This window comes from Lagopus muta, chromosome Z (assembly GCF_023343835.1).
Source record: "Lagopus muta isolate bLagMut1 chromosome Z, bLagMut1 primary, whole genome shotgun sequence".
Classification (NCBI taxonomy): Eukaryota; Metazoa; Chordata; class Aves; order Galliformes; family Phasianidae; genus Lagopus; species Lagopus muta.
Window position 1 is genome coordinate 45,040,813 of NC_064472.1, and position 15,328 is coordinate 45,056,140.

General features: G+C 43.8%; 1 protein-coding gene across 2 annotated transcripts; it reads left to right on the forward strand.

Annotated features, from left to right (window-relative positions):
- Positions 1–697: 697 nt before the first annotated feature.
- Positions 698–14,552, forward strand: RGMB (repulsive guidance molecule BMP co-receptor b). 2 transcript variants are annotated; one of them, XM_048931872.1, is made up of 3 exons: positions 698–1,031; positions 2,647–3,155; positions 11,982–14,552. In XM_048931872.1, exons 1-3 carry the CDS (start codon positions 938–940, stop codon positions 12,648–12,650), a joined length of 1,272 nt encoding a protein of 423 aa, XP_048787829.1. In that variant the 5' UTR covers positions 698–937; the 3' UTR covers positions 12,651–14,552. The 2 variants fall into 2 exon arrangements, with proteins under 2 accessions (XP_048787829.1, XP_048787828.1); XM_048931871.1 differs by lacking the exon at positions 698–1,031 and having other exon boundaries at positions 1,201–3,155.
- Positions 14,553–15,328: the final 776 nt, after the last annotated feature.

Sequence of the window (15,328 nt, forward strand, 5' to 3'; positions counted from 1 at the left end):
TTCAAGCTCCAAAGTGCTTGGGTAAACACAAATCCCAGGTTTCTGTGGGCTATGAGCTGAGCTGCGTGAAACATCCATCCGCAGGAGCCTGCTCCCAGGGCCAACGAGGAGATGCAAGGTTCAGGCATTGTGGGCTCCACAAGGGTACGGGTTAGACATGTGGCCTTTCCAGCCTCCCAGCCAAGGTTTTCTGACCACAAGGCCAAGTTTGGAAACTTTCCCCCGTCTGCCCTGCGCCCAACAGTCATACGCCGCCTCCACACTAGTTTCCATTTCCAGACAGACGTTGCGTATTGATCCGTCGGTACTGCGGAGACAGCAGCTCTGCGCACCCAATGTAAACACAAGCCCACGGGCTCGCACGGAGGCACCCCACCAAGGAGACAGCGCAGACGGGCCCCGGCTCTAAGTGGGCTCCCAGCCCCGCTCCGCTCCGCACGGCACCGCACCGCGCGCGGCCGCGCCCCGACAGCCCGCAGGCGCCCCTTGACGGCGGCGCGTGGCAATGCGGACGCCGCCTCCGTCGGCCGAGCGTGGGCGCGTCACGTGGGACGGGGCGCGAGGAGCCCGAGGCGGCGGCGGGGGCGTGGCCGCAGCACGTCGCGCTGCTTGCGGGACGGGGCGGGCAGCCAACGGGAGGAGGCGGGTTGGGCGCGGGGGGGCGGGCGCAGGGGAGCTCGGTGGCGCGGCGCGGCGCGGGGCCTGCGGCAGCTCGGGGTGCGGGCCGCCGCCGCCGCCGGCCGCTCCGCGTCTTTGTGCTGAGTTCGCCTGGCTGCCATGCTGCGCCGCCCCGCGCCCGTCCCGCTGCGGTCCGGCGGCTTTCGCCCCCCGCTGCGCCGCTGAGAAAGGAAGCGGCGAGGAGGAGGAGAAGGAGGGGGTCGCCGCCTGCCCGCCCCCCCATGCCGCCGCCCCGTCCCGCGGACCTGCATGGACGGGCATGGGGAGAGCCGCGCCTTCCCGCGCCGCCGGGGCTCAGCCGCCGCTCGCCGCCCTCGGCCTGCTGGCCGCCCTGGGGCTGCTCCTGCGCGCAGGTACCGCGGCGGCGCGCGAGGCCCGCGGGCGGGGAGCGGCGGGCGCGCGGTGCGGAGCCGTGCGAGAGCTGGGACGGCCCCGGGGCCTGCGCGGCGCAGCTCTCCGAAGCAGCTCCGCGCCCCCGGGTCCGGGGCGGTGCTCGGCGCGGCTGCCCGCGCAGGTGTGCGGGGCGCGGGGCTGGCGGCGCTGTGCCGCCCCGAGATGCTGGCGGAGCGTCGCGCTGCGCGGCGGCTGCTGTCCGCTCGTATGCGTGCAGTTGCAGGAAGGGGCTGCGTTTAGAGATGCAGGGCCTTGCGTTGTTCGGCTGCCGTGTTCTCACCCCTCGTGTCTCAAGGGTTCCTAAACGCTCTAGCTGGCTGCTTAAGGCGGACGAACCCGGGCCTCTTTACCGTGAGGACAGACACCGAGAAATGGTGCTGAGGTGGAGATTTGAGGGAGGGAGAGCGGTATCAAGTATGCTGTGTTTTCTCACTCTGCGCACCTCTGCATACCAGGGTACTTTTATGTTGTTTTAAGTCTGTGTTATGACTGTTTGTGATTTCAAAAGGATGTGTGCTCAGCTGGATTTCACAGGTCATAGAAGAACAAAAACACACAGCATGATTTTAGCGGTTAGCTCTGAGAGCTTGGACATTAATGGCACGAAGTTCAACACGTATTCTGTATGAAACCCCGCTTACTGCTGTGTCTCTCTGGGTGGAGAGGAACCTGCCTTCCTGCTGACTGGTGTCCTGGTTTCATCCTTTCTGGAATACACGTATTGTTTCCCCTGTTGCCGTGTGCAGCCTCCTTTGTCTCTTTTCTGTCCTTCATGAACTGCGTAGAAATTACATACAGAAGGCTGATGCTAACTGCTGTAAGGATTGGGAAGGGTTTGGAGTGGTGACAATAAGAGCTGTGGATGCGGGCTGTGAAACCTCAGGTTTGCTTTCCAGTGTGGTAATTGTGTTCTTTGTGGAAGCGAGGTGATCAGATAAGGTGCAGTTGTTTTGTTCACATAAGCTGAACTGTGTTCCTGCTATGTACTCTTGACAGGGACTTAAGATTTCAGTAGGGAGAGGCTTTTTTTCCCCCTCTTTATTGAAATCTACCGTAAACGGTGCTACTCTCGCCATACATGGGCTCTGTAGTCAGCAGCTTGAGCTTCAGATAGCTGTGAGCTTTCTGATCTTTGCTGTCTGTTTCTGCCTAAACTTGCATGTCTTGCCATCATTGCCACATCCTTCTCAGGGGCAGGATTCTAGTCGGAAGTTCAGTAACTTATGTTAAGGACTAAGTGGAGACCTGCATATTGACAGAGTGGTTAACTTAAGCGCGGAATTGCATCATAGCTTTCATATCATCTGTAAAGAAATGCTGGGCTCATCCTTGGCTGAGTTGTTTTTAATCCATTATTTGCTGTTGTCTAGCTGAAAATGAAATCATGCCTGGATCATCTCAGCTTTTATATGTGCTGTGTTGCTATCCTTCAGCTTCACTTAACCCCTTTTTCTTTATTGCAGCGTTTTATCAGTGAGTGCTGTGGGTTGCCTGCAGGTTGCTTTGTGCAGTACCTGTGGGCGTGGAACAGGGTGCAAGATTTTAATTCTGCTCTGCCTTCTGTTTTGTGCCTAGGTGACTGCCAGCTGCAAGCACCTTGTCGAATCCAAAAGTGCACCACTGATTTTGTTTCCTTAACTTCACATCTAAACTCGGCTCTTGATGGCTTTGACTTGGAGTTCTGCAAGGCCCTGCGAGCATACTCTGCCTGCACCTATCGCAACTCCAAAGTATGCCGTGGAAACCTAGTCTACCATTCTGCAGTGCTGGGGATCAGCGACCTCATGAGCCAGAGGAACTGTTCCAAGGATGGCCCCACATCCTCCACCAACCCCGAAGTGACCCATGATCCCTGCAATTATAGTGGCCACACGGAGGCCAATGAATATCAAGGAGGGGAGAAAACTATCCCTACTTACCTATTTTGTGGCTTGTTTGGTGATCCTCATCTGAGGACTTTCAAGGATCACTTCCAGACATGCAAAGTGGAAGGTGCTTGGCCTCTCATAGACAATAACTACTTAACAGTGCAAGTGACGAATGTGCCTGTGGTCCCAGGATCCAGTGCTACTGCTACAAATAAGGTATGGATTATTCATAAAGACTGTATATGCACAAAAATAGAAGGCCACAATAGCAGGGTTACTCATCCCTTAGCAGTGAAGGAGTTTGTTTCAGCTGGGACAGCTTCTTAGCAACAAACAAAAATGAAAAGAGCTCATTTTCTTTCTCAGTCTCCTTGCAGCTCCTCACCCTCTCCAAATAAAAAAGTAACCATAGGCATTGCAGTATAAAAATTTAAGCATAATAAATTAGTACTTCAAAATGGTTATCAAATTGCAGCATCTGTACCCCTGCAGTAAACAGAAATTGTAGGCAAGGAGCAAGAAAAGGCTGAGTCTTGCTTTGCTTGAGTTCTCTTAGTAGTATAGCCATAAATGTAGAGAACAAAAACCACTGGCACAGTAATGCAAGATACCAATTTACTAAGATCTTGAGGATTGATAGCAGAGACAAGAATGGTAACTGCGGAGAATTGAGAGGCAATAGCAAAAACAAGTTACGTTGCCAGGTGGTTGTCAGAAGATCTTATTTCTCTAGCTCTAGAAAGAAGCAGCAGCCTGAAAATCTGGCCAAGAGCGTATGTCTTTTTTCAGACAGGCAAGACTTAAGATGGCTCTGCACCAAACTGCTTTGGGTGGCTAGGGGAGGAATGCATATATTGATAGCATTTGCCATTTCTTTACTGTAAGAAAGTACGTAATTCTTTCTGCTAAAGGTGAATAGCAGATGTGCCTATAGAAAGAAAGTGAGGAGATAGTATGAGTCTCACTGAGACACTATTGGATTTCCTGCAAGAGCCAGGGGTGTGAAAATGCGCTGAACTTTTGCAGGTACTTATTCATCAGTAAATGAAAAGACCTGAACATACGCTTGAAACTACCACCTCCCTTCTTCCCTTTCTGGAATGAAAAGACCTTTGTTTTAGCTGTGTTAGTGTGGCTCTTAGGGCCTGACATGTCTTGATCTGACTTGTACGCAATATCAAGACAGCACTGAAGAGTTTTCTCTGTCTTACTAAGGTTGGAGGAAGCACATTGTCCACAGAGATGTCTGTGAAGAAATATTAATTAATGCTGTTGTATTTTTTCTGGATTCTGAGATGCTAACATCAACGTTTATGTCAGCAAAGCAAATTTTTGCATATGCAGGAGGTGAAAATTTGGACTGATGCATTATTAAAATTCAAATGCATCTTTTATCTTTTCATTTTCTAAGTACAGTCTGTACTGTAAATGAGTTCTCAAGGAGTATAAAAGCAAGGCATTAGGCTGTCTCATCTATGTAAAAGAGTGAAAGGGACATAGGTCCCTTGAAATCTGCTCCAGAGTCATTTTTGAAGGACACTTAAGAAATAAGTCCCTTTTCATATCTGCAGTAGGCTTCTGTCCTTGGTTTTGATGAGGTTCTACAGAATGCTGTTTCTGTGTTACTGGTAGTGCGAGAAGCAGAGCTTGCATCTCTCTGTACGCAAATTGTGTGAGTGGCCAGGGTGGGATGGCAGCAGATAGGTAGTCTTGTCTTAACCTTTAACTGTCCGCGTTCTAAATGCAATTGACCGTGATAATGTGTTATGCTGGTACATGTGTTGTCAAACAGATAACCAAGAGTAGGAGGACTTCAGGAGATATTTGTCCATGCGTACTGGGGGAAACAATATGTTCCATAGGGTGTACCTTCTGTCCTTATTTTTGTTCTCAACGTTTTTGTATTCTTCCTTAATCTGACACTCTGGAAGAGGTGGGCGTGCTTCTTTTATAATCCTGGGTTTAATATGCCTGCAGTTGCACAATGACAGCTCAGCATGTGGAAGCAATTAAACAAGGTGTACATCTTAGGATATTAGAAATGTTTCTAACAGTAATATCTGTTACATGCTTACAGCCCTTGAGTATTTTCTTTCTTTGACAGACAATCATATTTTTATCAACGTACCTGTTTGTAGAAAATGAAGGTTGTTTGAACTGCATGCATAACTAACTTGACGTTTTAAGTTTTAATACCTCTAATGCATTGTCTTGAGTCCCTTATCACTTCATGGAGCAGACTGCTACAAATGATGAAGGAAAGGCTTGTTAAAACTGCACTGCTCCTGCTGGATTGATGCCTGTAACATTTTATCTGCCAGTGTTCCATTTTGGTTGAGGCTACTGGTGGTATTTCCCTTATTTTGGCCATTAAGCAGCTTATTAGGGCTGCTTAAGATGCCCTTGAAAGAACTACCCAGAAAATTTCAGTGATTTTTTACTTACAGATTATTTCTAGCTTCAAGTATGCAGATAAGTTGTTTACCTTCTCCTTAAGAATGGTTTCCAGAGCACAGTGCATCACTAGTCTTGCTGGTTTCTTCAGTGCAGTTATTTGGGATAAGTCCTTCTTGGGAAATAATAACAAAGGTTTATGCTGATCTTAAGTTGTGCAGAAGCCACAACAAATACTGTGTAAATTGCTAATTAGCTTACTTAATCCACCCTAAAGCAGACCAGTTGAAAGCAGAAACAAAAAGAATAAAATGCTTCAGTTTCTCCTGAATACCATTTTTAAGGGAAGTGGTTTAAAGAGCCATAGGATCAGAATGTTGTGTCTTCATCCCATATACAGTATACACATGGAAATGGCATACCATCAAGTGGCCTTGTACATGATTACTGACTTCAGATTTGTTATAGCTGACCAGTACACCAAGTTTTTGAGGAGTCAGCAGAGTGAGAAAAACATTATTTGCAAAGATGTCCTTTCCTTTTGAAAACTTTGAGACTTGATTAACACCAGCAGTCTGGGGACTATTCTGTTAGTCCACTAAAAACAACAACAACAACAAAAAAGCAATGCCAGAAGGAGGTTTCAAAAAGAAGAGTATGCAGAAAAAAAAAAAAAGTGCCAACTTCCCTCCCCCCCCCACACCTCCTTATGCTGAGCATCTGGCAGAAAAGTATAGAAAGCAGTAAAACTCCTCCTTTAATTCCTTGGCTGGAGAAGTATGTTCTCCTGTGGGGGTTGTGTATATATTCACAAAATGCTCTTAGCAATTTGGCTGTAGGTGTTTTGCATATTTGTGATGGCCATAGCAAAGACATCTGTTTCTTCAGAGTGAACAAAGCTATTGTATATTCTGTAGTCTGTCTGAAACTTGCAATTCCTTTTTTTTTTTTTTTTTTTTTTTTTTTTTTAAATGGTAGGCCTTATTTGGAGGGGTGTTTAGCCTTCCATCAGTATGACACTGTTCTGTGTCCACTAGTGCAGTTGCTCCTGAACAGCAAATGAGGCAGAGATGCCTGGGTTTCCCTTCCTGCTTGAGGTAAATGGAAATGGATAAGAAGCTTTTCTTATCTATCTAGCAGTTTTGTAGTGGATGGCTTGAGGATGAGAGAGTGAGTGGCAGAAGAGAGGAAAAACAATTGGCCATGGAAAACAGCTTTTTATAGCTTTCAACTTCTGTACAGACTGCATTAGTTGGGTAGTGAAATATTAAGCATTCCTTCTGCGGCGTGGTTTGTTTTTTTTTCCAGAGGATAATTGCATACTGAACACCGTGTACTTAGTCTTCTTTATGTAATATTAAAGTGCTTGTCTTCCAATTACCATTCAGTTGTTCTTGTAAGTGGGAGCATCAGTTAACTGACCACATGTGACTAGGTTTCTGTAATATTTATAGACGTTCCGGCTAAGATAAAGGTGGATTTGGCTTTATTTCTCAGAAGTACATAGTTTTGTGGGAGAACATCATAAAAAGCTGCTTTGTCGCTGAGGTGGAGCTGATGGCACCACTTACCTTACAAATCAATGTTTTGTTTCTGTGGTTGGAGAGTGGAGAGGACTGCAGGCAGAGGGGTGGGGGGATGTAGGGCTTGGGGTTTTCCAGTCCCTGTAAGGTAATGATGTGTTTGGGTGTGTGGTTTGGCATGAGCTGACCAAATCATTCAGCAGGTAGCGTTGGACAGCTGGAAACAGAGGTGCTGAAGCAGTTGCAGTAATTTGGGATGTTTCTGAAAGTCAGAGACCTTCAGAAGTTGTTTCCTCATGTCCTCTACCTCACATGGCTGCAGCTGCCTCTCCAGACAGCTTGAGTGGATCCTCGCTTTTGAGCTGAGCTCATGCCGTGTTCAGACAGCCTGAGATCTCTTCTCAGGCATGAACATTGGAGGTTCTTCTGCATTCTACTTAAATGTACAGTAGCTTCAAAACCTACATCAGTCAGTGTTCTTTATTTACCTATACCTTCTTTTTCCCTGATTGCTCTTCATCATAGAAGAAGATAGAAGAAATAGAAGAATGATCTGGACAAACTGTTGTTTCTGTTCCTGGTTAACTTTTCATTGTAACCAACTGATGATCAGTTCATAGCATGTACAAGCAAGTAAGATTTTTTTGTTGTAAATAGTGATGACTGATAGAGAGGCACAGAGGTGCTATCCTGACTGGATGGCAGGCTGCAAATTCAGCTTAGATGGTAGCTTCTAAGGCAAAGGCTGCAGCTGAACATTCTGTCTGCTGGGTGCTGTATTTTTTGACTTAAAGGAATCCCTGTGTGATGTACGGAAGATGCAGATAAGCACTTAAAAAAAAATATATATATATATAATATGTAAAGCTTCATTTTTGACACAGCTTGCATTTGTCTCAAGCCTTGGTTCTGTGTCGTCGTGATCCTGTCCATCAGGAAAGCTCACTGAAAACTGTCATGAGTATGTGCAGTTACCCTGGGTTACTTTGATGTAGCACTGTTTGGGACAGTCTGAGAAGAACAGTGCAGCTTTCCTGGGCACAGGCAACATGTTGAGGTTGGTTATTTGCCATCTTCACTTTCCTGAGAGCATGAATGTGTGAGAGAAACATAGAGAGTTCCTGCTGCATAGTGCTGTTTGCTGAACTGAGCTGTCATCAGTATTTGTAATGCACCTTTTGTGTTGTGTTTTTTTTTTTTTTTTCATCCAGAAGGATATGCAATGTATGCAAATAGGAACTAGCCAGTGAAATGAAAATATTGCATCCACATTTTACAGTGAATCCTTGTGGTTTTCCTGTGTTAAATCTCCCAACTTCCACCTTTAGGCAGGAGCCATTATTCACGTGGTTTCCTCTGAGTGATTCTTGATTTCTGAGAATCAGTGCATGTAGTTCACATCTATCGCAGGCCTCTGGAAAGAGAAGTTGTGAAAATCTCAGTTGGAGGCTGAAAGGAATAACCTTTAGTGCACTGGGTTTTGAGTGTTCATACTTGTATGTATGAATTTCAGAATCTTTTGGATGCCATTGCAAAACCCCTTCAGAAATAACATGGATGCTTATGCAGTTGTCTACCTATGAAATCCTAAAGCCGCCTTTCACACATTGCACTGATTCCCTCTCAGTCCTCCCAGGAATACAGGAATATAGCAGGATCACTGCTCTAACAATGTGAAACTTCCTTCTGAAATGCCTTCTGCCCATTTTCCATGTACACCTTTATCTCCAGACATTTTTTGGACTGGATTGTACACACAGGCAAGGGCCTGTATCCCCCTTGCTAATTCATGCAGAACCTACCTCAGTAATAAAATAGCAACAAATAGTTACATTTATAAAATACAAACCTGTGGCATTGTCTTTGCAGTGGGGCAGTGGCATATGATAGTGCAAGATGTCAGAGTTAAAAATGTTTTTATTTAGGGCATACAAACCAGGCACTTTCTAGAGATGTACGATGGCCTCTAGAACAGTGGGCGGCCTCAGAAATTATGCTTTCAGTAACACCATACTTGGAAGAGTTTGCATGTGTGTTGTGGTTTGAGAGATGCGTGCGATCAGTACAGTGGTGGGGATGATGTTGCTGTCAGTAGCGGTGAGAAGATGATGTCCAAAATGAAATATTTCAAGCATGTCTTAACTGCATGGGGAACTTTTTGTTTTTAGAAACTTCAATTTAGCTGAGATTTGTGTAGCGTGCCTCAGTTAAGTTTCTGAAATAGCCTTATATGGGTCTCTCATGGACTTCCTCACCACTGTAGATTAAGAGTCCTTTACTTGTCTAGAGAACAAGGCTCAGATGCCGATACATTAGAAAAATATTTTTCTTTATTTGAAGATGCTTTCGTGTGGATTTTTCTCTTTTAGAAAGGGCAGGTAGTTTCTAGTCCATGATCAGTGATGTGACTCTGTGGTGGCATTCTGACAACCTAGACAAAGCTCGGAAAGTACCCTGTGCACAAGTGTGCGTATAAACATATCCTACACTTGTTTGAGATAGCAGAAAGCTATCTCAAAAAAAAAAAAAAAAAAAAGGAAAGGTTACCTTGAAAATTTGAACAGAGAAGGCCTTGCAGTGAAACTTGCTTCATCTCCCTTTGCAACAAGTTAACAAGTTGTTGATGTTCCCTTAGTAGAAGGCTGCCGAATTAATGTAGCGGTGAGTGATAAGGGAAGGGTTTTACAGATCTCTGACTTATTGATTAGGTGTATGTGACAGGACAGAAAATGTAAGATCTAAACTTACTGTGTTGAGCCACAGTGTTTAGACATGGTTATGTCCTTGATAAGTTTTAATGATCTCTGGAAGGATGCTGGAAGCGTGAAGGTCTTAATTCACTTAGGCAATGATTCCTCATTCAACAGGCAGCTGTTATTGCTGATCTTACCAGTTGTCCCTCTCGATCTCTGAAGGTGTTTGTGTTTCATTCTTCAAGAGGAAGGAGTTACAGAGATGTGAGTCTGATGCGTCCTGATAGATTTTGCCTGGTCCTTTGCTTCATCGTTCTATGAAGTAGCCACTTCTGTGTCTCAGTAAAACCATGACCTTTTGTTCACAGTGTTCATCTCTCATTCAACTCTTGATTTGTTCACTTGCTGGGCAGCTATGGAGCTTTACTTCTCTTAAATATAAATCATTTCTTCCTTGCAGAGCAACAGAAATGTCCCCCAGGAGGTAGGATTGGTCCTTCATCTGAGCAGTCTTGAGTTAGAAGTCTATTTCTTTGAAACAGTTATATAAAATATAAACTCAATTTACTGCATGAGGATGTAGATTATGTGCAGAAACATTAATCGCTAGACAAATCCCAGCTATATCTTCTCAAAGGCAGAGAGTTTCTTCAAGAAACATAAAGTTGTGAAGTAGTCTTTACAGCAAGAGGACTTGGACATTTTTTGAGCTTAGGGCGTAGGCATTCAAGTTTAGCTTAGCCATAGCACGCTTATTAGTTTAGCAGATGGCTTGAGTCAAACTAGCTGTATAACTGATTGAAACAGAAGAACTGCTGTAAGATTTCAGACTGCACCAGTGAGAACATATGGACTCAAAATAGTGATTGCTGCCTGTGTGGGTGGGAGAGGGGCAGATACCAAACATAAAAAAAATAGTGCAGTACTGTTAGGGGATGCTGCACACTCTGTGGAAGAGTCGTTGCAATAGGAGGAGGGGTAGACTTTCGTCTTTTACAACTGGTATGGAGAGGTAAGGCTAAGGAGGTTGGAAGTTTAGTCAGGCTATCTGTAACAGAGCTGTTTATGGCAGGAAACATCTTTTGCACAGAAGTATGCAGGCTAAGTGAAGTCAAAACGTGAGGTTGTTATAAAATAGTTTTTAAGGAAAGTTTTAGTTTGAAAATATCTTCTAGTATGCTTTCTAGTACTCTGAATCTTGTCATCCAGGATGAAAGTAATGATAAACATGCATATTTCTGGTACAGAATGCCTTTTGACCATTTCAGAAAGTCACTATTTGCCCTGAAACTAAAGAAGGAAGCATCTCTGTTTATAATATATATATGTGATTCCTCATTATACTTTGAATTTTCAGAAAAAGCCGTTAGGCAGAAACATTAATAGTAATAGTAAACTATTACTATTTAATAATAATTAATTAATAGTATATTAATATATATATTTAATAATATATATATATTTAATAATAATAATTAATAGTAATAGTAAAATAGTAAACTCCAAGTTTACTCTGCCAAATAACCTGATTATTCCCTCCAAATAAGCACAGAGAACCTACTCTTGTGGCATATTTAAATATGTGTTAAGGTTCAAAAAAATTAAAAAAAAAAAAAAAAAAATTGCTTGCTACTCCTGGCTTCTAGGTTGGAAGTCATCCTTCAGAGGCATTACTTGAAGCATCTCTTAGTCTTGCTTTGGTCCTCCACCAGAGAGTTCCCTGACAGCAGCAGACTGAAGTGTCACATCCCCCTGCTCCTGAGGCTACTGGATCCAGGACTCACGGTTCTCCCAAGTCATCTCCCCTCTGCACTTGTTGTTTTGGTGGCTGGTTTAAACACATCGCTGTCTTCATGGCAGTCTTGCACCACTAATTCTGGCAGTGCATCCAGGAAGCAATGAGGACTCTGTTAGGGGTCATGCAGTTACTCTGAAAGAGGCAATGAGAATATTGTGTGTGAAGGAAGCCAAGTTCTTGTGGTCCTTTCTGTGCTTTCACACAGTTCAATCCAGTTCTGCTGTAGTGGTTAGCAGTGCGGGAATTACTTGGCACACTCATCTGTGACTGTAGGATGCATTCCAAAGTGTTAAGAAACCATCAGGCAGGAGGGAGTTGTGATGCTTAATTAAATACACAACTTTTTCCTTTCCTGACCTTGTTGCAATTGCCACATGCTAATAGTCCTGCTTCCAGGCCAAGTCAAGAACAACTTCAACAATTGCCACCTGGGAAAATATTGCTTTAAGCATGTGTACAAGCTGTTTTCTGCTTAGGCATGAATGAGGAAAAGGATCAGGGTATGAACTAATGGGCAGTCAGTCCCACATAATCTCAGTGCAAAATGAAAAAGGGATTTCAATTACTCCTTTTTTTCCCGCATAATCACTAACTTTTCTTTTTTTTTTTTTTTTCTTCCCTCTCTCTTCTCCAGATAACTATTATCTTTAAATCATACCAACAGTGTACAGATCAGAAAGTATATCAGGCGGTGAGTGATGACTTGCCTGCAGCTTTTGTTGATGGTACAACAGGTGGAGGTGATGGGAGCACCAAGAGCCTGCAGATTGTGGATAAAGTCAGCGGCAAATATGTCGAAATGCATGCCAGATACATTGGGACAACAGTGTATATACGTCAGCTCGGGCACTACTTAACACTGGCCATTCGCATGCCTCAAGAGTTGGCCATGGCCTACGAGGAGAGTCAAGATCTGCAGCTGTGTGTGAACGGCTGCCCTTCAAGTGAGCGTATTGATGACAGCGGCCACTTGCCGCTGCCCGTGAGAGGACAGGTGCTCCCTCAGACAGGTGCTGCTCGTCCCCGGTCAGCATACACACTGGAAACTGCCACCACCAAATGCCATGAGAAGATGCTGGTGAAGGACATCTATTTTTACTCGTGTGTGTTCGACCTGCTTACCACTGGTGATGCTAACTTCACAGCTGCCGCCCACAGTGCCTTGCAGGATGTGGAGGCACTGCATCCCAGAAAAGAGCGCTGGCATATCTTTCCCAGCAGCAGAGATGGTGGTGTGGGCAAAGGTAGCAAATCCTTTGTCAGTCTTGGACTTGCGTGCTTGATCCTTGTTGCATTTTTGTAGTTGTTTTTTTTTTTTCTTTTGTCTCTAACAAAGTTTTGAAATATATATTGTCATAATATATTGAGTAAAGATGAGTATATATGTATATACCATGTATATGAAGGGATGTTTTGTCTTGGGACATCCGCAAGATTGTACATATTGTGTTAACTGTTCTATGTATGTTGGATGTCGTATTCTTTGTATCTATTTGTTTTACAGTCGGTGAAATGTTTTATAATGTCCTTGCATTGGGACCTGATAGAAAGCACTTTATTTTTTATATATTAAATATTTGTGTGTAGCTGAGTAACTATATATTATACATATACACACGTACCTACAGTACTCAGTACTCTGCTTAGGTACTGCTTAGTGTAACAAATTTTTTTACTGTATTAATTAATGGGGATATTTTCTACACTTACTGTAGAGACAGCACTTCTCTTGTCCTGTAATTATGTATGTGATTTCCTGGTAGCTTTTTAGAGCCATTGGAGAGACAATGCTGAAAGATTCTAATGGTCTTTGTGTAAGAGTGTAACCTTTCCTTTTCAAAGTTACTACCACAGCTGATTCTGCCCTCAAAGGTTAACTCATTCTGGGAGATGGACTGGAGAAGTCACATGCCTGAATTCTGTCTCTTTCTTAGGTGTTAATTACATCAACACATTAGAAAGAAGGGAGAGGAGTGAGGGCCCCAGCCCTGACTGCGGTTACTGAGGAGCTATGGGAACAATGATACGGTGGCTTAAAGGCTGGTTTTATGTGGTGCCTTAATCTGCTCCAAGAAACAGAAGCCTTAATACATGCTGCGGTACTCCAACTCCAGGACAGGCTTCTTTCACTCCTGAAGCTGTTCATCTGAAGCTAGTTAGGTCTGCTCTTTGAACAAGATCAATTAGTGTTTGCCTTTTTTAAGAGACTGTTGTTTGCCTTGGTGGAGTGAGATGTAGTTCGTTCACAGAATGAGAACTTGTAGTTTTTATGGAGATTGTTCTGGCCAGTTTAGAGACTGCTGACTGTTAGGAACAGCAGTAACCTTCAGAGGAAACTAATTAATTCCTTATTGGATGTGTAACCACAGGCAATAGATGAACATAGAACTGAGGTAAGGCGGAAGGTAAAAAAAATAAAAATAAAAAAAAAATTCTGATCTAGATTTGTTGGCAACTTGTTCTGTCAAACTTAGATGATGGTGCTGTTTGAAGTGAATTAGATCTAGGAATTAATGCTCTGTCTGATTATGTGATTTTTCCCAGGTTCCTCCTGACGATGACAGGGTTCTCCCTGTTTTGTGTGGCTAAACTTATTTATCACTGCTCTGAATTTAAGGGTCGTGTGGCTGAAAATCAGTGGACAAGCCTAGCATTGCTGCGGTGATGCACAAAATAGATGGGCAGACCTTGTATACTGGTTAAATTCTACTGACCCTGGATCCTGCGTGTATGTACATATACAACAGATATGTATACATGCATTAAATTGTGATCCTTTCAGATAAATAGCATTTCAGAAATGTAGTACTTCCCCTGAAGAGTTTTCCGTTTTCTTGTTCCTGCTGTGGGATTTCTTGAGAAAATGTTATTTGCACATGTTCATTCTTGAAGTCTGCCATTGCCAAGAGAGCTTTAGCTGATGCCAAATGTGGATATTTTGAAGCTAGTGAATGGTCTCTGGAGAAAACTTAAGCTTACAGGGAACAGTGGTTTTTTCACACACGCTCCAAATGGCTGTCTTTTAGAAGGCTGCAGATTTTATTTTCATGCTTGGAAACCCTAAAATGTGTCAGTCTTTTCAAAAACTTTTAGATGTGGTTCATGAATATACCAGTAAGTATATGTTAGTGTAAAAGAGTGGCTGTGCAGTGTGTAAATATTTTAAATTATTATGATAGAAGAATAAAGTTGCCTACCTTGCTGAGGACTGTCTGTAGTGTGGTGTTAGTGACCCCTGGTGGGGTGCAGGGAAACTGGGGATATGGGTTACCCACGGGGCGGTCAGTCTGTAAGTGAAGCCCTGATTTGTTTCCTCACCATTGCTAGTTATGTAGGAGCATGCTGAGTACCGTTGCTGTATTATCTTGAGATGCTTGTTTCCCCTCTGCTAAAGCTGCGTCATGAAGTCTGTGACTAGCAGCTGCAAACCAGGCCAGTATATTGAAGATGCTGTGTGTGGGGAAACTAGCAGTAGGAACCATCTCTTCGGGACCCCACTGGCACACTTCGTTTTGTAGTGACTGGGAGATGCTTAGAAGAGCTTTACCAAACAAAAACAAAAAAAACATAGAACCATGACACCAGGGTACAGAGGCCCTGAAGCTGTGCCCATCTTGAAGAGTATAATGATGAAAATCTTCCTTTAAACTTACTGGGAAATTCTTAGACCAGAATAACCTTGGAAGAGGAAATTGAGGCATCAAAAGAATAAATGGTACAGAAGAACCCATAAGAAAACATTCTGTATCAAGATCATCTGATAAGAATACATGACGGCTGTGATATTTTAGCTGCAAGGCTAATCACAAAGTAGAAAAGAAAACTGAAAACAAAGTGCAGAACAAGTTATATCAAACACCAAGAGTGATAGGCAATGATTGTTATTTTGCTAGACTTCTGCTATTGCTAGAAGAAGAGATGTGGGGAAAACAGTCTTATGTAATCGATACACATCACTGAAATGCTTTGTGGAAACAAATG

Bases quoted from the DNA above. Each gene is read 5' to 3' on its own strand.
- RGMB (XM_048931871.1), top strand. From the start codon at position 2,448: ATGAAATCATGCCTGGATCATCTCAGCTTTTATATGTGCTGTGTTGCT. The intron at 3,156-11,981 runs GTATGGATTATT...TCTCTTCTCCAG, and splicing joins GTGCTACTGCTACAAATAAG to ATAACTATTATCTTTAAATC.